General features: G+C 46.0%; 2 protein-coding genes across 4 annotated transcripts in view; both read left to right on the top strand.

Moving 5' to 3' along the window:
* The window catches only part of LOC149305901 (uncharacterized protein F13E9.13, mitochondrial-like), a 47,267-nt gene extending 40,004 nt beyond the window's left edge, over nucleotides 1-7,263 (top strand). For both annotated transcript variants that reach the window (XM_089540759.1, XM_089540760.1), the window contains exons 8-9: nucleotides 2,834-3,033; nucleotides 7,177-7,263. In XM_089540759.1, the coding sequence (XP_089396885.1) occupies nucleotides 2,834-3,033; nucleotides 7,177-7,212 (236 nt within the window). In that variant the 3' untranslated portion in view covers nucleotides 7,213-7,263. The remainder of the gene's footprint in view (nucleotides 1-2,833; nucleotides 3,034-7,176) is intronic.
* Nucleotides 7,193-23,749, top strand: LOC149305900 (protein C19orf12 homolog). 2 transcript variants are annotated; one of them, XM_089540764.1, is made up of 3 exons: nucleotides 7,193-7,352; nucleotides 7,898-8,150; nucleotides 23,674-23,749. In XM_089540764.1, exons 1-3 carry the CDS (start codon nucleotides 7,193-7,195, stop codon nucleotides 23,678-23,680), a joined length of 420 nt encoding a protein of 139 aa, XP_089396890.1. In that variant the 3' UTR covers nucleotides 23,681-23,749. The 2 variants fall into 2 exon arrangements, with proteins under 2 accessions (XP_089396890.1, XP_089396889.1); XM_089540763.1 differs by lacking the exon at nucleotides 23,674-23,749 and having other exon boundaries at nucleotides 7,898-9,441.
* Nucleotides 23,750-24,486: the final 737 nt, after the last annotated feature.

Genomic DNA, 24,486 nt, shown 5'->3' with positions numbered 1-24,486 from the left:
GAGCTACTACATAGGAAGTGCTTTTAGGTAAATGTATTCACTAGTTTGTAAGCTACATCGGAAATGACTGCAGCAAGATTGTGCTATAAGACACAAATATGTACCTATGCATGTCAAGCATGTTAAACAGGCTGGATGGCCATCTGTCAGGGATGCTTTGATTGAGAGTTCCTGCATGACAGGGGTTTGGACTGGATGGCTCCAACTCTATGATTCTAAGCCGGAACAGAGTTTAAATGAACTCAGTAGCATTTACTTCCAGATAAGCCCATATGCATACCTCCCAACATTTCACAAATAAAAACTTTGACCTGTCTGGCCAAGCAATACCAGAGTCTGCGGTCAAGATAAGAGAGGTATTCATGAAGAAGAACCAACAAGCTAGGAAAGGCTGCAGCAACACTTTTTGCCTGTGTTGACTCTACATTGAGAAATGCAAGATTCTGCCCCTTTTGTCCTCTCTCTTGCTTTAGTAGAACTTGGGGAAAAGCTTTTGGGAAACTGGGCTTGGAACGCAGCAAGTGTAATATATATAATTTATTTATTGTTATTTGCATCAAGGCGAGTCGGGTATGGAGGCTCTATATAATGCTGAATGCTTCGGGAGAACCAATGTTTTAAGATTTTCCCATTTTCAGCATGTATATTTGTAAATGAACAGATATTGGGGCGAAAAAATTCACAGAAGACAGTATTCTGTCCTCAGCAGGGAACTGAACTTAGAAGAGATACCTCCTAAGGTTTCCCAATGAATGGGGAGCATGAAACTGATGAGTTAGTAGACTGCAAACTACTACTATTACTACTACTATTATTTTTTATATCCCGCCTTTTTCCCAATACTCAAGGCGACGAACAACAAGTATCAAACAATACAATTTATTTTGCACTTTGAACTCACTTGGCAGCAATTGAAGTAAGCTGAGGACCAAAGGGGAAAGTGGGAGGAAGAAGGAGAAACTGGGCCATTGCAAAGAAGCTGAAAAAGTGGGACAGCGGAAGGTTAATCAAGTGCCCCTATTAAACCAAGACACTTGCAGGGTATGTTTATGCTCCCTGGGTTTTGCCTCTAAATCAGTTCATTTTCTCTTTCACTTCTGGTTTTCCTGAATTGGCGTTTTTTTAATGCGTCAGTTCCTGTTTCCTGAGAGCATTGAACTCGATGGGATTGTCTCCTGAGTTAACATGTTTAGGATATTATTATGAGTCTCGAATAGTGCGCCGCAGTGTCTAACACATTGCAAACCGGGAAGTTCCCTTATCCAAGTCCCAGAATTCCATAGGTGCCAAACTGGGTTATTTCTCCAGTGTGGATGCAGCTTGGGAGGTCTCAGTTGTCCATTCCTGCTATACAGGGCTATAGCAAGCATTAGAATGACTATATATTAGCCTAAGGAGAGAGCTGAGCATGAACTCCAAGGAAAGCAAGAAGGCACTTGGAAAGGCAGAAGGAAAGACAGCTTTAAAGAAAGAAAACAAATGTGGCACTCTGGAAGCATGCCTCAATTTCTGGCTAGCTTATTCAAAATATTTGATACATAATTTCATGTGCCCTGCTCTCCTGAGCAGTGAGAAGCCCCTGGGGGCATCCTTTCCAAATTCGGTTCCCTGCTGGGGACAGAGCACTATCTTTTGTGATATTTCCCCCCAGTATCTGTTCATTGACAAATATACATGCTGAAAATGCGAGAATCTGAAAACATTGGTTCTCACAAAGTATTCAGCATGTGGTGCCTCCTTGCCCACCCGCCTTGATGAAAATGAATGAATGAATAAATAAATTGTATATTTTGCTGGCTGCATGCCAATAGTAATAACACTTATAACTTACCTGGCTCTCCCCACGAATTGAGGCAAAGAAAAACAGAGACCAAGTTAATCAATGGCTTTTTTTAATTGTGGTGGCCAAAACTGGACACAATATTCCAGGTGGGGCCTGACCAGAGCAGAATAGAGTGGCACTATTACTTCTCTTGATTTAGACACTATAGTTCTATTGATGCAGCCTAAAATCGCATTGGCCTTGTTAGCTGCCGCATTGCACTGTTGACTCATGTTCAACTTATGGTCTACTTGGACTCCTAGATCCCTTTCACATGGAGTCTCATTCAGCCAGGTGTCCCCCATCCTATATCTGTGCATTTCATTTTTCCACCCTAAGTGCAGTACCTTACATTCCTGCCCAAAGGCAGATGTTTCGGGATCAGTGGTGTCTAGATCGAGGGATGTAATAGTTCCCCTCTATTCTGCTTTAGTCAGGCCCCATCTGGAATATTGTGTCCAGTTCTGAGCACCACAATTTAAAAAGGATGTTGAGAAACTGGAGCGTGTCCAAAGGAGGACAACTAAAATGGTGAAGGGTCTGGAAACCATGCCCCATGAGGAATGACTTAGGGAACTGTGGATGTTTAGCATGGAGAAGGAAAGGTTAAGAGGTGATATGATAGTCCTGTTTAAATATTTGAAGGGGTGTCAAGCTTCTTTTCTGCTGCTCCAGTGAACAGGACCAGGAACAATGGATCCAAGCTGCAGGGAAAGAGATTCCACCTCAACATTAGGAGGAACTTCCTGACAGTAAGGGCTGTTAAGACAGTGGAACACACTCCCTCAATGGAGAATGGAGTCTCCTTCCTTGGAGGTCTTTAAGCAGAGGCTGGATGATTTTCTTTTGGGTCTGCTTTGACTGAGAGTTCCTGCATGGCAGAATGGGGTTGGATTGGATGGCCCTTGGGGTCTCTTCCAACTCCAGGATTCTAGGATTGCCCTCTAAGGGAGAGTGTCACCAGGTGATGCCCACACACCCCTAAGGACGCCTCTCCTTCTTCCTTCTTAGAGCCAGCCTTTCACTGCCAAAGCCAAGGGAGAGAGAGCGCTTGCAGGTCCCTTCTGCAGATCCTCCTCCGCCTCCAGCGCAAGCGGCCAGAGCTCCGCCCGGATCCGCCTCCTGACGTCTCTCTGCCGGGCAGGTCGAGCCAAGAACCCCGGGAAGGAGAGGGGGAGCTCGGTGCCAGGCCTGGCTGGAACCTCACCCAGGTAGGAAGAAGGCTCTGGCTTCAGAAGGGCATCCTGGCTGTCTTGGGAGACAAAGGGACTGGAGTCTCAGGCTGGAAAAGTGCATCTGGAATGGAGAAAGCATATGGTTTGATTCCGTTTACTTAAAGCGGGATCAAACCAGGTTATTCCCCCAACTGGGTTTCTCTTCCCCCTTTCGCCCCAGAAGAGGAAGAAAGCCTTCCCCTTATTAAGAGATTTGGGATATTTTCCAGGACGTTTGCATTTCTTGCAAAACAGAACATAAAATATCTTATGAGCCGCCTTGAATCTCCCTTTTTGGGAGGAAGGCGGGTTCCAAAGGCAGCCCTTAATGAATGAGATTTATATCCCCCTCCGCCTTTTCTGGCAAAATTGGGAGTCAGGGTTTTTATTATTATTATTACTTATATTTATGTTGTTTGGATGCCGCCTTTCTCCCAGAAAGGGCCCCAGGCGGATTCCAAATGTGTCAGTCCATCCACGTTGGACCTGTTTTTGTTGTTTTTTCCCCTTCTTCTGGCAATTGCCTATACCTTTAGTAGGCTCCAAGTCCCATGGAAGGCAAAGGCATAGTAAAATGGTGTCCCTTATCTAAAATGGCAGAATCAATTCATTAGATTTCTCTCCCACCTTTCTCCCAAAACTGGGATTCAAGATGGGATTATTATAAATCAATAATCAATGTTGGACTGGTGTCTTTTGGCAGAGCCTTGCAGTTGCCTGTACCTCTGGTTGGCATTATGACTGATATATTGGAAAGTTACACAGTAGGCCTTTGGTATCCACTGAAGTTTGGTTCCAGGACCCCCTGTGGATACCAAAATGCATGGATGCTCAAGTCTCATTAAATACAATGGCATAGTAAAAGGGTGTCCCTTATATAAAATGTCACAATCAAGGTTTTTGGAATTTCTATATATTTGGAATATTTTCTAGCCATGGATGCTTGAGTCAGTGGATGAAGAATTGGTGGTTACAGAGGGTTAACTGTATAGAAATAACCACATACTGCGCCCTTTCCTGGCCCTGTTGTTGATAACTAAAATTGCCCAGGAGGCTGGGAAAATAATAATTTCTTGCAGTTCAAATTGTACCCGTTCCAAATAAGAGCAGCCATAGGATGTGCGTTTTTATAAACATCCAGGATATAGCCCTACGTAATTGTCTGGGCAGGAAATTTCATGGGTGGCTCATCTAAAATCTTGGGATTGACCCCCTGGAATGGTTTCTGGGTTCAAATGTGCGCTAAGGTTCAAGCAAGAGGCACAGGAGCAACATTTTTTTCTTGCTCTGTTGAATAAGCATTCAGAAAAAAAGACACAGTGATCACTCAACATACCCTTGAGCATGCGAAGAGTGCCTTTCTGTGCCACTGAGTAACTATAGGTATTTTCTCACACATCTGGAAACATGAGAAGTTGATTCCAGGTATGCTTGAGTTGAGAATTAAGCCCTTGGCCAGGCAATCAAAGCTTCTTCGTTGTCATTTAATTATTATTATTATTATTATTATTATTATTATTTTAAAAGCAATGGATACATATCTTCTTCCAAAGTTTATAGTTCATGTTTGTGCATGAAATGGACAGTGACATATGATTCCTGGCTTGGGCAATTCTCCATTCCTCTGTTACATGTGACCTGTGATAATGATAGTAACATCCAGACCAAAACAGATCTTGGAAAAGTTGCTTATTTTAGACTGCAGCTTCTGGAAGGGCCCAGCTATTGCAGCTGACTTCAGGGAGTTGCATCATAACAATGCAAAACTTTTCCAGACTTTGGCCTGAAGGCACAAGATGCAGTTGTGCTGAAGCCAGGCAGATCTGGGTGGTTTGAGTGCCTGCATGCAACACTGCTTTGGGAATGTGTTGGTGGAAAAAAGCAGGGAATATAACTGTCATTCTTCCATTCTGAAGTCAGGGATCAGAATGATGTAGGTGGCGCAGTGGTTAAATGCCTGTACTGCAGCCATTCACTCAAAACCACAAGGTTGCGACTTCAAGACCAGCAAAAGGGCCCAACCTCGACTCAGGCTTGCATCCTTCCGTGGTCACTAAAATGAGTACCCAGACTGTGTTGGGGGCAAATTAGCTTACTTGCTAATTAGCTTACTTGCTGTTCACCGCTATGATCTTTGGAATAATTATTATTATTATTAGAGAAATACAGTTAGCCCTCCACATTTGCGGCTTTGACTTTTGTGGATTTGATTATTTGTGGTTTTAATATGTTCTCTATAGGAATCTCTAAGTCCTCCAGCACAACTCTGCTGGATGTTGACTATAGAGTTGTGCTGGAGAACCTAGATGTTCCTAGAGAAAGCACTTCTCTAGGCATTTGTAAGTCCTCCAGCACGATTCTATGGTCAACCTGTGGCAGATGTTGACCATAGAATTGTATTACAGGACCTGGAGTTTCCTAGAGAGGCGTTCTCTTAGTTAAAAATAATAGTGTTTTGTTTTGTTTTTAATTTGCACATCCACAGCAGTCCTTCATCCCTAACCCCAGCAAATGTTAAAGCATCTTAGGGTCAAAGGAAACTTGCATAATGCGCCACCAGACAGATGGGTTTTAGAGTGCTCATTAGCATTATGGCCAAATATGAATAACTGTTTAGTTGCATGAAAGGGTTCATTTGTATTAGGAACTTCTTGGATAGATTTTTGCATTTGTTTTGCAGTTTGAGGCTGGGTAAGACAGGAAGGCTGAGAACAGATTTTTTCTCTGCTGCTAACCTGTTTGTACAGTTCTCATAGTTGTTGGGGGTGGAAGATGGGTCATGCTTGCACACTTGGATTTTCTTTGTTTCTGCACTACTATACATTCATTGAGAATCTCTCTCCCATTGGTATCCCCTTCCCACATTTCCAGCGATGGGGATTTGATTGCCAACCAAGGGATAAGTCTGGGTAGAATTCGTTTAGGGGCCAACTCTGCCATTGGCTATAAGTGGACCCAGGACCCCATCAGCAAAAGGGCTGGAATGCTTCACTGCTGTGTACCATCTGCTGTATCATTTACCACCAATAAATCATATGCTATAGCAGTATTCAGTACCTGCCGGCAAAGCAAACCTTTGTGCGGTCTAGAACCAACCCAAGTTCTTAAAGTGACACATACACTTATTTATTTTATTCTGTTTATATATTTTACCTTCATTCTGTTTATATCCTTCCCTTTGTAAAAATTCCAGAGTAGGTAACAAAGGTCTGCAAACAACCATCAAACAAACAAAAATGGCAATAGGTATGCCAAAAGCACAACAAGAGTGGATACTTTAACAGTGGAGTACTGTGTTTACTGCTGGGGGCCGCATTTTGGGAAGGATATAGACAAGTTGGAGGGGGTCCAGAGAAAGGCAGCAAGGACGATAAGTGGTATGGAAAACAAAACATAGGAGGAAAGGTTGAAAGATGTGGGCATGTTCAGCCTGGTGAAGGAAAGACTGAAAGGTGACATGCTTGCATTTTTTAAATATTGCAAGGGCTGCCATAGAGAGGTGGGTGCATGTTTGTTTTCTGTTGCCCCAGAGGGCAGGACCAAGTCTAGGTCACTGGTTCAATTTCTAGAATGTTCTTACCATCAAGAATTTCCTTCTAATGTTCAATTGAAATCTATCCTCTTGTAACATAAAACAGTTATAGAATCATAGAAGCTAATGGACCCATAGGCCATTGGATCCAACTACCCTCTCAGTATAGGAAAACCAACTAGAGCATCCCCAACAGGTAACTCTCTAGCCTCTCTCTTTCTCTGGACATTTTCAGAAAGAGGCTAGACAGCTACCTGCTGGGGATGCTCTAGCTGGATTTCCTGCACTGAGTAGAGAGTTGGACTCAGTGGCCTAGTAAATAACAAGTGAATTAGTGTTGTGTACTTTGGAAATCTGAAAAAATGGAGCTGGTTTGAAGGAAGGCTGCTAGCTAGCCCTATCCTTCCTAAATGGCATGTCAACTAACATACAATGCATGCATACAGATCTAGGAAGTACTAACTTTTTTGGACTGTATCTCCCCAAATCCCTCCTCCTGTATGGCCACTAATGCCATGAATCCATGTGTATCGGTACATTCATCAGCTGAAGGATTGGAAGATGCGATGTGTCAGCTATTCAGGCACTGTGTATAAAACTCTTTGAAGGTACCACTTAGGCAAGATGCCGATCAATGTGAATGACGTGATGCAGCTCCTATGTCACGTATCAGAAGAGCGGAAGATGAAGGCTGCTGTCAAGCACTCTGGGCGAGGTGCACTTGTGGCTGGTGCAACTGCTTTTGTGGGAGGACTGATGGGAGGCCCACCTGGCATTGCTGTAGGTGAGTACCGTACTTCCTACGGGAAAAAGACGTTTCCTCAAAGCCATCTTAAAGCATCACCAATCCAGTGTGTGGAAAATGGAGTTTAGAAGAATTTAGTTTGCGTGATTACAACTACCAGCATCCCTCAGCTAGAGTGGCCAGTATTGATTTGGGGAGTTGTAGTTCTGAAAAGAATCTTTTCTCAATCTCTGTTGTAAACAAAGTAGATTTAATATCATTTAAGGTGGGGTACATTTGTGCCTGTCTTTCCATATGATAGTTTTTCCTTGTGATGAGTTTCTAAGCTGTGTTTATGTACCTTGAAGCTGAATGCATCTGAGGAAGTAGACTTAAGTCTAGGAAAGCTCATGATGCCAACTTCCTTCTTTCATTTCGTCCCAAAAGTGCTACAAGATCTCTTTACATACTGATTTCACAGACTAACATGTCTATATCTGTGAATAGGAATAGTTATGCAGTCGTAAATTTAGTTTAAGACATTGACATCAAACTTTGAAGCCAAGCATAGTGTTTTAAAACATATCTCTTTGTTTCCTTTGAAGGGGGTGCTGTCGGAGGCTTGATTGGTGGCTGGATGACCAGTGGACAGTTTAAACCCATCCCTAAGATTATACTGGAATTACCTCCTGTGGAGCAGCAGCGGCTTTATGACCGAGCCTATGCCATCATTAGCAATTTAGACTGGACCGACACTGCACAGCTCATTGCCCTCGTCATGGGAAATGTGTCCATTCAAGAAAAGTTGCTCGCTGTGTTGACAAGCTACATCACCAATGAGCTCAGAGCCAAAATCCAGTATGAACGTTAGATTCCAACTTCAATCTGATTGTATTTTGGATTGACTTTTTTTTTTCAGGGTAGGGAGGAGAGTTGTTTCAGTGAAGAATATTTTAAATCTATTAGATCATAATATATTTACTGTTAACAGTAAAGTAGATAATAGTAATTCCTAGTAATCATCATCATAGATGATGATGACAATGAAGATGATGATGATGACTTCCTGAAGAAGAGGCTCATACTGTTTTGAAATAATGTACTCATCTGATGAGCCTCTTTTTGACTCATTTCTGCTGTTCTATTATCACTGCCGAAATATCTTTCTATGTTGCCGAATACTTGCCAGCACCTTTTTTCAGCCTCCATGTGTAAATGTGTTTACTTAAAGACATATCTTGGCTGGAACCCAAATAAGAGTACTGTGGGCCCTCCACATTCACCCAGTTAGGGGTGCAGGACCCCTATGAAAGTGGAAGAACCACAGATTTAAAAAAACACTATTTTGTAACCTGAGAGAACATCTTCCTAGAATTCTCTAGGTCCTCTGGTATAGCTCTATGGCCAACATCTGGCAGATGTTGACTGTAGAATTGCACTGGAGAACCTAGTGTTTTCTCTAGGAATCTATAAGTCCTTCAGCATGACTCTTTGGTAAACCTCTGACCGAGTCACATTGGAGAACCTAGAGATTCCTAGGGAGAACGTATTAATCAATCCGCAAAAGTCAAAGAGCAGATGTGGAAGGCCAACTGTAGTTACCAGGACCAATAAGAGCATGTTGCAAGGATAGTTTTCTGGTAGCTGATCCTTGCTAGAAGGTCCCTTTCAGCAAACAAACATTATTCAAAGCTAGGATGAGCTTAATTATTCAGGGTTGTAACCATAATAGTCTAGGAAAGTAATATTTGCCAACTGACCTCATCCACCTGTGGCATTCTAACAAAATAATGCCACATTGGGCAAACAAGGGGATTATACTGGTCAGTATGAATCTCTTAATACTAGATGTGGATAACTGCACTATGGTGTGTTTTTTTTTAAATTGCTGTATATCTTGGTCCTTTGGAATCATCTTTATAACATCACTTGGAGTGATCCTTATCAGAGTGCCTGGACTTGTTTACCTCAGTTATTGCGAAGGACAATTTTAAACAAGAATCAAATAACGTTTTGTGAGTTGTAAAAATTATGCCACAGTTCTGACAATCTGACCAATGGCTAGGCAGGTGAAATGGCCATGGCTTAGTTTGGGATTTATTTGTTCCATGTGTATATGTATTTATATTTTGTTTTGTGTATGTATTTTTCTTCTTCGTGGTCTCTGCGAATCATACAAATGGGTTTCACTGCGCCTGCGCAGTGCTGCTCGGAACCTTCTGGAATCACTGGGCAGAGTTAACTCTGCAACATATTGAAACTTTTTGGCGGTAACTCCGCCCACCCGTTATAAGGCCCCTGCCTTCCCGCTCTTTTCCCCAGTTCCTTTTTTCCGCCGCGCTAGCTGCTTCAGGGAACTTTCGCTTGCTTCGCTTGCTGGAATCACTTTCGTTTTTGACCTCGGACTGTATCTTGACCATTCTTTGTCTCCCGCCCCTGGTAACTTCGGACCTTCGGACTGCTGACCTCGTTTCGGATCTCCCTTTGGCTTGACGTTTTTGAAGATGCCTGCGCCTTTCAAAAAGTGCGACATCTGCAAGGGCAAGGTGCCCGTTCAAGACCCGCACTCCTCCTGCTTGCTGTGCCTTGGACCCAGCCATGATCCCAAGGCTTGCACGCTCTGCGGATCCCTCTCCACTCAGGCCCGTAAGAACCGTGAGTCCCGGCTCACGTCGGCGATCGCTCTGGGAAAAGTGCAGGAGGGAGGTTCACGGTCCTCTTCTGTCCCGCCTCTGGCGCCCCCCGCTTCATCGTCCCGGGCAAGTGTCTCCAGCGTGGGATCGGGGAGAGTAGCCGTCCCCAATGTGGTGTGCGTCCCGGCCGGGACCCCTTCCACCACCTCCGATGTGGCCCGTGGCTCCAAACCGCCCAGCGCCACCGACAAGCCCTCCAAACGCCCCCAGAAGTCATCGGGTGCTGAGGGTACCGAACGGGCCTCCAAGCCGAAGAAGGTATCGGGGGGCTCCCGTTCGAAGGAGGCTACCGAGCCTAAGGTCCATCTGGCCTCGCCTTCCTCCTCTAAGGCGTCCAAGACATCGCGCCATGCGGCACCGAAGGACGGGACCGAGCCGGTGCAAGGGACGAGGTCACCGAGGCCTTCGTCGTCGACAGCGGCTGCTGTCATCCTGGACCTCCCGGACAACCCATTCTTCCCATCCGAGGAGCCTCCCAAGCATGGGAAGAAGAGGCGCCACGAGGAGGCTGGACGTGACCCTGCCCCTAAAAAGGCAAAGTCCTCCAAGGATCGGACCGTTACCGACCTACCGGGACCGAAGGAGAAGAAGCGCTCCCCCTCCAAACAGGCTCGCGCCTCCGCTCCATCAGCTCCCCGTGACCAAGAACCGACGCTGGACCGAGGGACCCCGGTACCGGTCACGCCTCTGCCTCCTCCGACCATGGATTTCATCCACGGTACGGATGATACCGCACCTCCTCGCTCCCCGGAGCACCGGTCGCCCTCTCGCTCGGCAGCTGAAGATGAGGACGACTTGCTCCGCGGACAAGACGTTCCGGACCTCTTCTACGACATGCAGTCGCGCCGCTACTACATGTCGGTCCCGGAGGACAGAGCCTTGAGGGAGTTCACCAAACTGAACCCCCCTCCCGCTGACCGGCCTCATCCTTCCACGTCGGTTCCGACCGTGTCTGTCTACGAGAGGTCGTCGACTCCACCCCGTAGACGTGAGAGGTCGCTGTCTCCACCCCGTCGGCGCTCCCGTTCTTCGGTTGACTTCGCTCCAACCCGCCCGAGATCCCAGGTCAAGGTGACGGATCCCCTCTCTTCCGACCTGGACTCTGAAGACGAGCCGCTGCTACCCTCGGAGGCACCCTCGGACGAGGATGTCCTCTCAGGCTCGGCCTCCCCCCAGAGGATGCACAACCCGGAGCCATCTTCGCCGTCGGACGATGTCAGGTCCTTCACGGAGCACGTGATCAGGATGGCGAGGGCCCTCGACATCGAGCTCGCATCCGCAGTCGACGACGCCGAGGACCCGGTTGAGCGTCGGGTGCATGGTCGAGTCCCCACTCCGCCGTGCCTGCCTCTCCTTCCCTCCCTTCAGACCATCGTGAAGAGGTCCTGGGACTCTCCGGCCGCCCTTTCGGCTCCCTCCCGCAAGGTGGAGTCACTTTATAGGGTCGCCCCGGCGAGTTGTCCTTGGTTGGCCGAGCATCCCCGGCCCAACTCTGCCATCGTCGAGGGAGCCCAACACAGCTTCGTCCCGAAGCAGGCCACTTCCCCTGTCGACCGCGAGGCCAAAAAGGTGGACGGACTGGCCAAGAAGGCGTACTCGGCTTCGGCGCTTGGGGTCAAGGCCGCCAACTACACCGCGTGCATGGGGGCCTACATCCAGACCCTCATGGAGCGGATCTCCCCCCTCGTTCCAGATGTCCCAGACGACGTCCAGAGGCAGCTGGTGGAGATCAGGGACGAGGCGCACTCCATTGGAAGCTGGCTAATCACCACTTCCAGGAACCTGGTGGACTGCTCCGGGAGGGCCATGTCAGCTTCCATGGCTCTTCGGCGCCATGCTTGGCTGAGGGCCTCCGACCTCAACCCGACCGTCAGGGCTGCCATCGAGGACATGCCGATCGACGGGACCGGCCTCTTCCACGCCGAGACCGACGACCGCCTAAACCGCAAGTTTAGGATGAAAGCGGCGGCAAAGAAGCACGGCATGTCCTCCGCACCGGCTTCTCCCTTCCGGAAGCGCCAACGCCCGTGGCAGCCACAAGGTCAGTCACAGGGGACCTTCTCCCGGGACCGACAGCCCCAACAGCAGGGCTCTCAGAGGCAGCGCTTCCCCTCGCAGTCTTCCTCCTCCTCTGGCCGTCGTAACTTCCCGCCTCGGTACCGCAAGTCCCGCCGGCAGGACACCGACCAGGGGAAGAAGAGAGCCTGAAGGGACGCAGCGCGCTTCGTCTCCCCTTCACCCCTCTTCTTCTTGGACATCTTGAGGCCCTATGTTAACACCTGGGCCTCTATAACATCGGACTCGTGGGTTCTCGACATTGTCCGTAGGGGTTATGCCCTCGAGTTCCAAGAGCTCCCTCCAACTGGAGCCTTCATGTCCACTCCCCCCTCGGACACCCTTCTCGACGAAGTGCGCACCTTGCTTGCAAAGGGGGCAATCTCCTCCTTGCCTCCCGACCAGTGTTCTCGGGCCTTTTTTTCCAGGTACTTCACGGTACCGAAAGCGGATGGGGGCATCAGGCCCATCCTGGACTTGAGACAATTGAACTTGTTCCTTGACTACCGTCGCTTTCGAATGGTAACCTTGGCCTCCATTCTACCTCTGCTCCACCAGGGTCTGTGGTTCGCGACCGTCGACTTGAAGGATGCCTACTTCCACATCGGCATCCGACAGTCCCACCGGAGATTCCTCGCCTTCGCTGTCGGCCCCGATTCATACCACTACAACGTGCTCCCTTTCGGCCTGGCCACGGCTCCGCGGGTCTTCACGAAGTGCATGGCACCGGTGGTGGCATACCTTCATCAGAAGGGCTTCATGGTCTTTCCCTACCTGGACGACTGGCTGTTTGCAGCCGAATCCCAAGACGAGCTGCGGGAGGCAGTCTCATTCGCCTTGCGCCTCCTGGACTCCCTCGGGCTGGTCGTCAACAAGGAAAAGTCCCACTTTACGCCGACCAGGCAGGTCAAGTTCATCGGTGCCGTCCTCGACTCCGAAAACTGCCTAGCTCTCCTCCCTCCGGATCGGTTTCAGGCCCTGACAACATCCCTCAGGCCGTGCATCTCCCACAGAAGGGTGAGAGCCAGAGATGTCCAAGTCGCTCTGGGCCACATGGCGTCGACGACATTCGTCACCCCCTGGGCAAGACTTCGTCTTCGACCCCTCCAAGCCTGGTTCCTCTCCGTCTTCTCCCCGTTGGAGGATCCGCCTTCGAAGTGGCTCACGGTACCGAGACCGGTGGTGGCTTCCCTCAGATGGTGGCTAGACAGTTCCAACGTCTGCACCGGGATGTCCTTCCATCAGCCTCAGGCTCAGTTGACCCTGACAACCGATGCATCCCTGGAGGGGTGGGGCGCCCACCTGCTCGACCTGGTCGTCAAGGACAGGTGGTCCACACAAGACAAGCGCCTCCACATCAACGCCTTGGAAATGCTTGCTGTGGAAAAGGCTTTGAGAGCGTTCGAGTTTGCGGTCTCGGGAAGGGTGGTCCTCCTCAGGACGGACAACACCACCGTGATGTACTACATCAACAAGCAAGGTGGTACCAGATCCAGGACCTTACTCGATCTCACACTCCGCATCTGGGATTGGTGCATCCAGAGACGCGTTCTCCTCCAAGCGATTCACCTTCCCGGAGAGGACAACGAGCTGGCAGACCGCCTCAGCAGATCTTCTTCGGTATGCCACGAGTGGAGGCTCCATCCCGAGACGGTCAGCGACCTCTTCGATCGGTGGGGAACCCCCCGGATCGACCTCTTCGCGACCAGCTGGAACAGCCACTGTCCCCAGTTCTGCTCCAGGAAACGAATGGACGGATCCCTCGGAGACGCATTCGTGTTCCTTTGGACGGGAGAGCTCCTCTACGCTTTCCCTCCGTTCCCTCTCATCATCAGGGTGGTGTCCAAGATGGCTACGGACCGCTCGCACGCGATCCTCATCACCCCGTGGTGGCCGAGACAGCCGTGGTTCGCCTCCCTTCTCCACCTCTCCAAGAGATGCTTCCTCCGTCTCGACCCTCGCCCGGACCTGCTTTCGATCCAGGACGGCCGGATTCTCCACCCCGACATCGAGAGCCTGCCGCTGGTGGCCTGGAGGATTCGGCGCTGACTACCTTGCCGGAATCGGTGAGGGCAGTGATCCTGGCTGCGAGGAAACCTTCCACCCAGCGCTCCTATGCCCTGAAATGGAGGAGATTTTGCCTCTTCCTTAACCAGAAGGGCTTGTCTCCTGCACAGGTGTCCACTCCAGTGGTGTTGGAGTTCCTGATGGCACTTTTGGATGGAGGGCTGTCTCTCACATCCATCAAATGCTACCTGTCTGCCATCTGTGCCAAATACCAGTTCGGGGGGAGGGTTTCTTTCTTCAAGGACCCCTTGGTGAAGGGGTTCCTGAAGGGTTGTGCAAACCTTTACCCTCCTGTGTCGGTACCAACGCCGGCTTGGAGTTTGGAGTCGGTATTGTCCGCCCTCCAATCCAAGCCCTTTGAACCGATGGCCACAGCGGACTTGAGACTATTGACTTGGAAAACCGCTTTTCTTGTGGCCATCACCTCTGCCCGCCGTGCGGGCGAACTCTGTGCTTTACGTAGGGACCAGCCATTCCTGAGGTTCCACAAGGACAAGGTGGTCCTCCGGACGGACATTACCTTCCTGCCTAAGGTAGTGTCTGCTTTTCACATGTGCCAGGACATTGTGTTGCCCACTCTCACATCCAATCCTACATCGGATGAGGAGCGACGCCTGCACTCTCTTGATGTCAGGAGGGCACTAGCCTTCTACCTGGACAGAACTGCGGCCTTCAGTCGGTCCGAGAGACTCTTCCAGTGCTACTCGGTACCGAAGAGGGGGTTGCCTGTGTCTGCGCAGAGGTTGTCCAAATGGGTGGCTGGTACCATCCGCCTCTGCTATGAACTGATAGGCAAGCCTCTCCCTGGCAGGGTTCGGTCTCACTCCACAAGGGCAATGTCAGCGTCCTCCGCATTCCTCTCGGGGATTCCTTTGGAGGATGTCTGTAAGGCTGCTGTCTGGTCCCAACCACTGACTTTTATTAAGCACTATAGGTTGGACACCAGGGCCATCCGAGACGCAGCTTTCGGGAGGGCTGTGTTGGTTTCAGGGTTACACTGATTGCACTACTGATGCTCATGCTTCAGCATTTATGTATACAATGTCACTGTTTTACAGTCTGTTGAATATTGTTTGCACAAATTCATTGGAACTGGTCTTGCACGACCGTGTGTCCTCTTCTCAGGTTTAGCAATGTTGTTGCTATGTTTGGTTTGTGCAAGAACAAAAAGACTGACTCCTTTTATGGTTCAAGGTGTTTATTGTTGTAATAAATGTACCTTTGGTTTACCATAGCTTTGGTCTCAGGACACTCCCTCCGCCGCATACCTTAGCTTGTCAGTCTAAACCCATTTGTATGATTCGCAGAGACCACGAAGAAGAAGGACAGGTTGCTTACCTGTAACAGTATTTCTTCGAGTGGTCATCTGCGAATACATACAAATCCCACCCGTCCGTCCCCTCAGTGTCCTGCTCTCATTGGCTCTCTTCCTTCGCCTGCTTGGCGGAAAAATTGCGGAACTGGGGAAAAGAGCGGGAAGGCAGGGGCCTTATAACGGGTGGGCGGAGTTACCGCCAAAAAGTTTCAATATGTTGCAGAGTTAACTCTGCCCAGTGATTCCAGAAGGTTCCGAGCAGCACTGCGCAGGCGCAGTGAAACCCATTTGTATGTATTCGCAGATGACCACTCGAAGAAATACTGTTACAGGTAAGCAACCTGTCCATTTCCTGCTTCTTACAGCTCTCAAAAGGGTTCCCACACTGAATAACCACCATCCATTTGAAACATGGAAGCAGCATAGGTTTTCAACACAACACATCGAATGGCACATTTTAAAAATGTGAGGGGCTGTCATTTGGTAAAGCCAGTGTAGTAAATTGGCTAGAACAAAGATATGGAGTGTACAGCCATCCAGAAGTTGTTAAATTCCAACTCCCATCATTCCTCACCATTGACTATGCTAGCTAGGGCTGATGCAGGTGCATGTTCACTTTCTAGGTTAATGTGTTGGACTAGGACCGGCGAGATGTATGTTCAGCACCTCATCCAGTCAACTGTCATGGCAGAACTGGGGAATAGAAATCTATAATAACTCATCTGAAAGGGACCTTCTAGCAAGGAGGGAAATTATATGCCTTCATTATCTGTTGCACTTCCACTACAAAATGTAAAGGTACTATTTTCATTTGTTGCTGCCTCTCCACATTTTACTGTGTCATGTTGTCCTTGGCATGTCCCTCTTGCTCATAGATAATGTTTCTCATTCATAACATCCCTCATAAAACAGAACCTTTGAGAACCCAGGGCAAGGCATAGGGCAACTTTCTCCAACCCGCCACCCTCCAGTTTTGTTGGCCAACACATCTGAAAGGCACAAGGTTGGTGAAGGCTGCATAAGTTAGACCCCCCCCCCTTTTTGACAACTGTATTGGACAAATGCAATTCAGAAGTCACAAGTTGCCTTCTTTAAGTTCAGAGGTTTTATTTTAGACATCCTACTAGTTCAATTCCAGTTGTTATTAACAGCCCCCAAGTCAACCTCGACTCATGGCAGCTCTGTGGGTGAGACATCTCCAAGATCCCCTGTCCTCCACTGCTCTGCTCAAGTCTTCAGACTCAGGCTTGTTTCCTCTCTGATTGAGTCCAACCATCTGGCATGTAGTTTTCCTTTCCTACTGCCTTCCATCTTTCTTATCATCATTGTCTTTTCCAATGATTTATGCCTTCTCATGATGTGACCAAAGTACAACAGCCTCAGTTAGTCATCCTCGCTTCCAGGGAAAGTTTAGGCTTGATTTGTCCTAGACCCATTTGTTTGTCTTTCTGGCTGTTCACTGTATCCTTAGCAGACTTCTCCTGCACCATATCTAAAATGAGTTAATTTTCTTTGTATCAGCTTTCTCCAGTACCCAGCTCTCACATCCATACATGGTGATGGGAAACACAATAGTTTGGGTAATCTTTACTTTGGTGTTCAACTTACCCAGTTCTTTCACAGTTGCCCTTCCCAGTCCTAGTCTTCTTCTGATTTCTTGACTGCAGTCTCCTTTCTAATCAATATTTGATCCAACATATGGGAACTCTTTGACCATTTCAATTTTCTCATTATCTAGGATGAATTCTTCTAGGTCTTCCATGGTCATTATTGTGGTCATCAATTCCAGCTAATGGACACCTAAGTTTGAGTATGATGTATATTTATATTTTGGACATTTGCAGAACAGCTTGTCACTTGCAAGAAGAAAACACAACTGCAAGAAACACTTGATTTGCTGGTTTTAGGTTAAGGTTTGCTGAATACATGCTGTGATTTGAGGAGGGGCAATGCTATAGTGTGCAGCAAGCCTAAAGTAAAAGGGCTGAAAAACATTAGTGCCTTAGTTATTTAATAAATCAATATCCTGCCTTCCTCTCAACATGGAACCAAAGTGGCTTACAATAAGGCTAAAACTCTTCAATTGTGGAATACCCTCCCCTTGGAGGCCAAATTGGCTCCAATATCACTGCTGTTTAGACATAAAGTAAAAACATGCTTGTTTATGAAAGCTTTGGTCGCCTGACTGATTTTATACAACCCTCTCATGCACTTGTTTTTAATCCATTTAAAAAAAAATTAACCCTGTGAATCTGCCTTTTAACCTTTTAATTACTCTATATATTTTCAGCTTTTAAAAATAATTTTCATTATTTATATTGCTTTAAATTTGTTAGACTGGTAAGCCACCCTAAGATTTTTGGATAAAGAGCAGGATATAAATATTTTAATAAAATAAACAAGTTGCAGATAAATGGCTGATAATAAAAAAAAGCTGAAATACACAAAAAAAGTTAACATGATTAGAAAAGTCATCATAGTAAAATTCCATTAAATTATTTAAAAGTGTAAAACTATCTTAAAAATGTAACAGTGAAGATAAAAATACAACCTAAGACCCTGGAAAGACCAGCCACAGAAAGTGATCTTCCCATTGGTTTGGCTCAGAATAATGCTGTTGTTGTGTATCTTCAAGTCATCTTTACCTTATGGTGACCCTAAAGCAAACCTATCACTGGGTTTTCTTGGCAAGATTTGTTTTTTGTTTTGTTTTGGGGGGTGCTATTGCCTTTGCCTTTCTCCAAGGCTGAGAGTGATACTTGTCCAAGATCACGGCAGTGGTTTTCCATGACCAAGACTGGATTCAAACCCTGGTTTCCTCGAGTCCTAGTCCATCACTGAAACCACTACTACACCATGCCTCAGTATAATGAAACTTCATATAAATTAGAAGCCATACCAGAAAAGGACGCCAAGACAGAACCAGGTACTGCTTTACTGTGAAATGACTTGAATTGGTTGCTGTATTGCACAAGTGGAGAACCTCAGATGCAAGACCTCTGGGAATCCCAATCCAGCCCTCGTGGCTTACCTCAGAGCCCACAGCCCCTTCCCCTAAGACTTTTGGGTGGTCTGCCACTTTTTATATGGGTGTTTCTGTATCCTAAAAGACTGATATGCCTGTCCTAAGGCTCAGTTGTTGTCATTTAAGAGTGTTAAGCCAAAATATCAACACTGGAATTCACCCCTGCCTCCTGAAACTGAAATCAGTCCTTGGGATGGAAGAGAGACTCCATCTTTCCTATTTTGGGGGGCTTGGAAAAGTCAGATGTTGGACTTATTAAAACATTCATATGCCTTGGAAGCAGAGCCAGTGTGGTACTGAGTAGCACTGGGAGTAGACTACAGCTGAAGGGCTGTCCTCTCCTGGCTTCTGCTGTTTTGCAGTTTTCCTGAAGATGACTGAATGTCTCTGGCATCTTGGAGGCATCCCATTGATTTCAGTGGGTCTCCTTTAAGTGACTCATCGTGGATCTGGCCTATTTTCTTGTACAGCGTGAAGAACAAAAATCAAATTAAACCTAATTGTGATTTTCAACATCGAAAAAGTTGTCTGTCTGCAGCATACAATAAATGCTTTGATATAATCTTCATTGGTTCTGAATTTGTTGACCTTTGTTGCATTAGACTCACTTGGTATAATTTTGTTGTTTGCTGCTGTGCCTTCAAATAACTTCTCACTTGTGGCAACCCTAAGGCAAACTTGCAATAGTGTTTTCTTGGCAAGATTTGTTCAGAGGGGCTGTGGCTTTGCCTTCCTCTGAGGCTGAGAGAGTGTGACTTGGCCAAGGTGCCCCACTGGGTTTCTGATACCATTCACTAAAAAGCTGCAGGTTTGCATGATGGTTTTCTCCAAATCCTCCTGCCATGGTGAGATCAAGGGCAATAAGGGCCATAGGTTCTGGCTACCTGGCTGCTGATTAGAACAGGGATGGCCCCATGTGTCCACATGTTGAACTGTAATTCCCATCTAGCAAGAGTGATAGAAATGCTGGGGTGGCTGCATGGCTCATAAGACAAGTGCCAGAATCCATAATGTGGCAGTAATCTTGTCTTGGACAGCCAAAAAGAAAGACACAATCTTTGTGCACCCTTTTGAAACAGATCTGCTTCTTCAACAGGCGAAAGTGGTTTCAAAGGCACTTGGGGAAGTGGGGAGCAGAGAAAGGAAACTCACAGTCAAGTGGGCTACATGTTCTACATGAGACTAAAAAACTATTGCCATATGTAATGCTGAGGGATGATGGCAGCTATATTCAAGTGACATCTGGAGGATCACAACTTGCCCATTATGGCTTAACGGTGGGTCACTGTTCACATCACTTATTTCTCTCCTGGCTGGCAGGGAATCAAACACAAAAAGCAGCATATTACATCCAAGTGGGCTTTTCTGCTTTCTCATCACATTGTTGGTTTATGGTGCCATCACAAAGCAGCCAGCCTAGAGCAGTGGCTAATGGGCAGTTTGCACAGTGAGATTGGATAGCAGTCTAGGTACTCTTGGAAATTCATCATGGATAGGATGGACACATTTATGAAGTGGAGTACCAGTTTGGGGTGCACTGTCGGTGAATGGTACAGTGGTGTTCTGCTCTTATCTCTTATCTCCTTGCCCTTTGAATTCCTGGTTCGGAGGATGTGGGTTGGGAAATTCTCAAGGGATAGAGCTTGGGGCAGGGAAATCTCTGGATCCAAGGTTCCCCTCTCCTGTCAGAGTTGATCAGATGCTGGACTGAGACTTGGAAAGTATAAGTTATAATCCCCATGAAACCTGCTGGTGACTTCAGGCCATCCATACTCAGTTTGGCCTACTTCACACGGCTGTTGTACAAATAAAGTAGGGTGGAGAAGAACTATGTGTGCCAAGAACATGAATGACTTGTTGGGGGGGGGGGTTGCTGTTGGCATCTTTTTAGCCAATATGTTGAACTAGCTACACTTTTGATCTTTATGTTCTTTTGTTCTTCTTATCTCATTACATGCTTTTCATTTTATAAATAACAGCAACAGCTTTATGAGCATCGGGGCAGCTATTGAACAAATCATCCCATTAATCTTTAACTTTTTCTCCCCAACAACTTCTCTATAAGGCAGAAGTTAAAGCCTGGTTAGATCTGATAAGTACCTGAGCACACAATTGCAAGGGTTGGTGCTATGAAATCATGTGATGGATACTCTCATTTTGTCGTAGGACTATGCAGGGTCTAGTCCCCGAACCTTACCTTCCAAAAGAACAGAAAAATAAATATGCACTCTGGGAATGTGAATCAGTAATAGTCAAAAGTGGAATGAACCTATGCAGAATTTCTTCCTTACCATAGCAACACACTTCTCTCAGTGGGCAGGACAGACTAAACTTGTACTGTGAATAATCACAATTAGTTTTTCCCCTTGTATATTTTATAATAGGAGAATTTAGGGAGCTGGGGTTGTTTAACTTGGAGAACAGATGGTTAAGAGGTAATATGATAGCTCTGTTTAAGTGTTTGAAGAGGAGTTATACTGAAGATGGAGTGTGCTTGTTTTCTGCTGCTCCAGGGATTAGGACATGGAACAAATGGATTCAAGCTACAGAAAAAGAGATTCCACCTAACATTAGGATGAACTTCCTGACAGTAAGAGCTGTTCAACAGTGGAATACAGTGTCTCAGAGCGTGGTAGAATCTTCTTCTATGGAGGTTTTTAAACAGAGGCTGGAGATGCTTTGATTGAGAGTTCCTGCATGGCATAGGGTGGGAATGGATGACCCTTGTGGTCTCTTCCAGTTCTATGAATTGCTTCTCAGCACAGTCAAATCAACATTTTGTATTTTTCCACATGTAATTACTGTATGTTTTCCAAGAAAAATTGTGTTCAAAGCAGTGCTCAGAACACAGTCAATTCAAATGTGGCAGTACAAACAGCCACATTGTTGGATCCAGCCTTAGTCATGCTTAAAGCAGATCTCTGCTGAAATCACTGAGTTTTAAATTACAGTAGATCTTTGGTATCCACTGGTTTGGTTCCAGGACCCCCGTGGATACCAAAAGCTGTGGATGCTCAAGTCCTGTTAAATACAGTGGCATAGCAAATGGTGGCCCTTATGTAAAATGGCAAAATCAAGGCTTGCTTTTTGGAATGTATATATTTTTGGAATGTTTTCAAGCCATGGATAAAGACTCCGTGGATACAGAGGGGTGAATCTAGTTGTAAGTGCCTTTGACTTCAAGTGCTGAGATTACCATGGACAGCCAAGAAGTCAAACAAATGGGTCCTAGAGCAGATCAAACCAGAAATCTCTCTGGAAACCAAGATGACTAGACTGAGGCTGTCGTACTTTGGACACATCATGAAGAGGCACGACTCACTGGGGAAAAACCAGTAATGTTAGGAAAGGCAGAGGGAAGTAGAAAGAGAGGAAGGCCACATACTAGATAGATGGACTCTATTAAGCTCATGGGTATGAATTTGCAGGACCTGAGCAGAGCAGTTGAGCATAAGGAGTCTTGGAGATGTCTCATCTACAGGGTCGCCATGGGTCGAGATCCACTTGAGGGTGGATAGCAACAACAACAACAACACCAGAGTAAAACTATGGCTCAGCTATTCCGGTTGTAATGCAAAGTATTTTGGAAAAGTATAGTCTTGAATGCACAGTTAAGACTCATTAGCTTTGTAAGACCCTGCTTCTTGTTAGAGATCAAGACAGCTGCATTCCTCTTTAGGTTCTCCTTGGGGGCTGTGGCTATAGGGAGACTTATGAACAGCATCTGCACTTCACAATTTACTCACCACATTGCTGCTAACAATATAACAGCTGAGGCCCCTTCCTTAAAGTGGTTACAATTAAACTTTTCACACATGGAAAGAAGAGAGGAAGATCATGATAACAAGGGTAACAGAAAGAAAGAAAAATCTACAGGTGACATGGTTTTGATTTTAAAAAAGGAAATGTTAAAGGAAAAGATGCAACAGAGGGATGGGAATGAAGAAGTTAAGCAAAAGGTATCACAAAACTGGTGAGCCTGAAGAGACATGTGGCTTCACATAGCTCTTCTGAAAGGGAATGCTAATTTTATAGACCAAAAGTGGAGGCTAGGGATATCCAGCTAATATCCAGCCATTCCCAAGTGAATACCTTACTTTGTCTTTCTCAGTATGTATATATTTTCCAATGATTTGCAGCTTAAAACCAGGACGTATGTGACCAAACAACATCAGTGTGGGTCAAGATGGGTACAGCTATTAATGAGGAAAAACCCGCAAGTTAGCAGAAGCTACACACTTTGCTTTTACCTTGGGCAAGTCATACTCTCTCAGCCTCAGAGGATGGCAATGGCAGCCCCCTTCTGAAGAAACTTGCCCAGATAGATATGATAGATTCAACTTAGGGTTGCCATTAGTTGGAAACAACTTGAAGGCACACAACAATAACAACAACTGGGAAGGGTGAGATTCCACCCCACTCTTTTCCCTTTGCTGTGTTGTGTGCATAAAACCCAATTTGCAGCCATTGAAACTGAGGACAAAGGAGGAAGGGAGAGAAACGGACATATTAAAAACATCCGGAAAAGTGGGACGGCAAACTGTAACTGACTTTAGAATGAATTTCTTTTCTTTTCTTTTCTTTTCTTTTCTTACGAATTGGTTAACGAGTTAAAACGAAAACTATGTGGTACGTCGGAAGAATTTACACTAATTTATAATAGATGTGGACGATATGATTTGTAGTTTTTTGTGGGTTTTTCGGGCTGTGTGGCCATGTTCTATAAGAGTTTATTCCTCTGAAGATGCCAGCCACAGATGCTGGCGAAACGTCAGGAATAAAGCCACAAAAAACTATGGATGCTGGCCATGAAAGCCTTCGACTACATGATATGATTTGTATGGGGAAAAAGGAATCGTGAATATATTTGTTTTTGTAATTTTAATCTTGTTTGACATAAAGATTAAAAAAAAATCTCCATCCCTGTCTCATACTTGAGTTGTGGCTCTTCGGCCATTCAGAGCCACAACTCAGGTGTGAGACAGGATGGAGATGTTTTAAGCAGAGTGGCAGAGACCTTTCATGATAATACAAAAGGAGCAGATGTCCTAATATTAGGGTAGGCTTAGGGTTAGGGCATGGCAGCCTGGCCAAAGAGGATCTTGAAGGTGTGGCTGACAAAACTGTGTCTGGGTGTGTGCGGTCAGTTAGCCATTTAAGGAAGAGGGCCTTGGGTAGTAGGAACTGTGAGCAGGAGGCTTTCTGATTTCATTTCTCCTGTTCCAGAGCTTAAGCCACCTCTAGAAGTGTTCACTTTGGAAGGTGTCGTGTGGCTGAAGAGGAACCTCAGAACAGGGAGACCTGAATTGTCTGTAAGTAGCATTGCAACTGCATTTGTTTGTTTGTTTGCATTTTTAATTTTAAAAAAACCCATAACATTTTTCCTAACATTGTGAAGAATCCCAGTTCTGGGAAAAGAACGGGATACAAATAAATATCTTGCCCACCAAATTGTTTTTAATTTTAACCTAATGCTGCATTGCATTTTATTGTTTTTAAACTCTGATTGTTTAATTCTAGTTTTAATATCGGGGAGGGGGCTGGGAAGGGATCCTTTAGTATTTTATTGTGATGTATTTTTACTGTTGTAACCTGCCTGGATTCCTAGTGATTGGGCGGGCTATAAAGAAATTTATTATTATTATTATTATTATTATTATTATTATATTTCACAATTTGCTCCTTTCTCTACATTATTATAAACCCCTCTTCCTTCCCTCTCTTTACTACATTAATAGTAACAAAAGCAGCAACAATAGGGAAAGCCTGAGGTTCACCAAACAATAGGAATAACAAAAAGAAATGCAAAAGCAAATATATAAATGCAAACGTCAACTTGAAATGTAGAAAAGGCTTTAAAAATGGAATATGTGCTAAGTTGGGGGAAATGAAACAGGATCATCTTTAGTTAAGATGCACAAGTATCGACTCTTTAATAGGACCAAATAGAAATAGATATGGTATGGGTGACCTTTAAGAAAAGAGAGAGAGATTTATTTTATAAGATACACAGTATTTCAACTACATTTGTAAGTAGTG

The sequence above is a fragment of the Sceloporus occidentalis genome, unplaced genomic scaffold, assembly GCF_023333645.1.
Source record: "Sceloporus occidentalis isolate IW3139 unplaced genomic scaffold, rSceOcc1.0.p SCAF_10, whole genome shotgun sequence".
Lineage (NCBI taxonomy): Eukaryota > Metazoa > Chordata > Lepidosauria > Squamata > Phrynosomatidae > Sceloporus > Sceloporus occidentalis.
The sequence above is the reverse complement of the archived record's forward strand: the minus strand, read 5'-3'. Positions and strand labels throughout refer to the sequence as shown.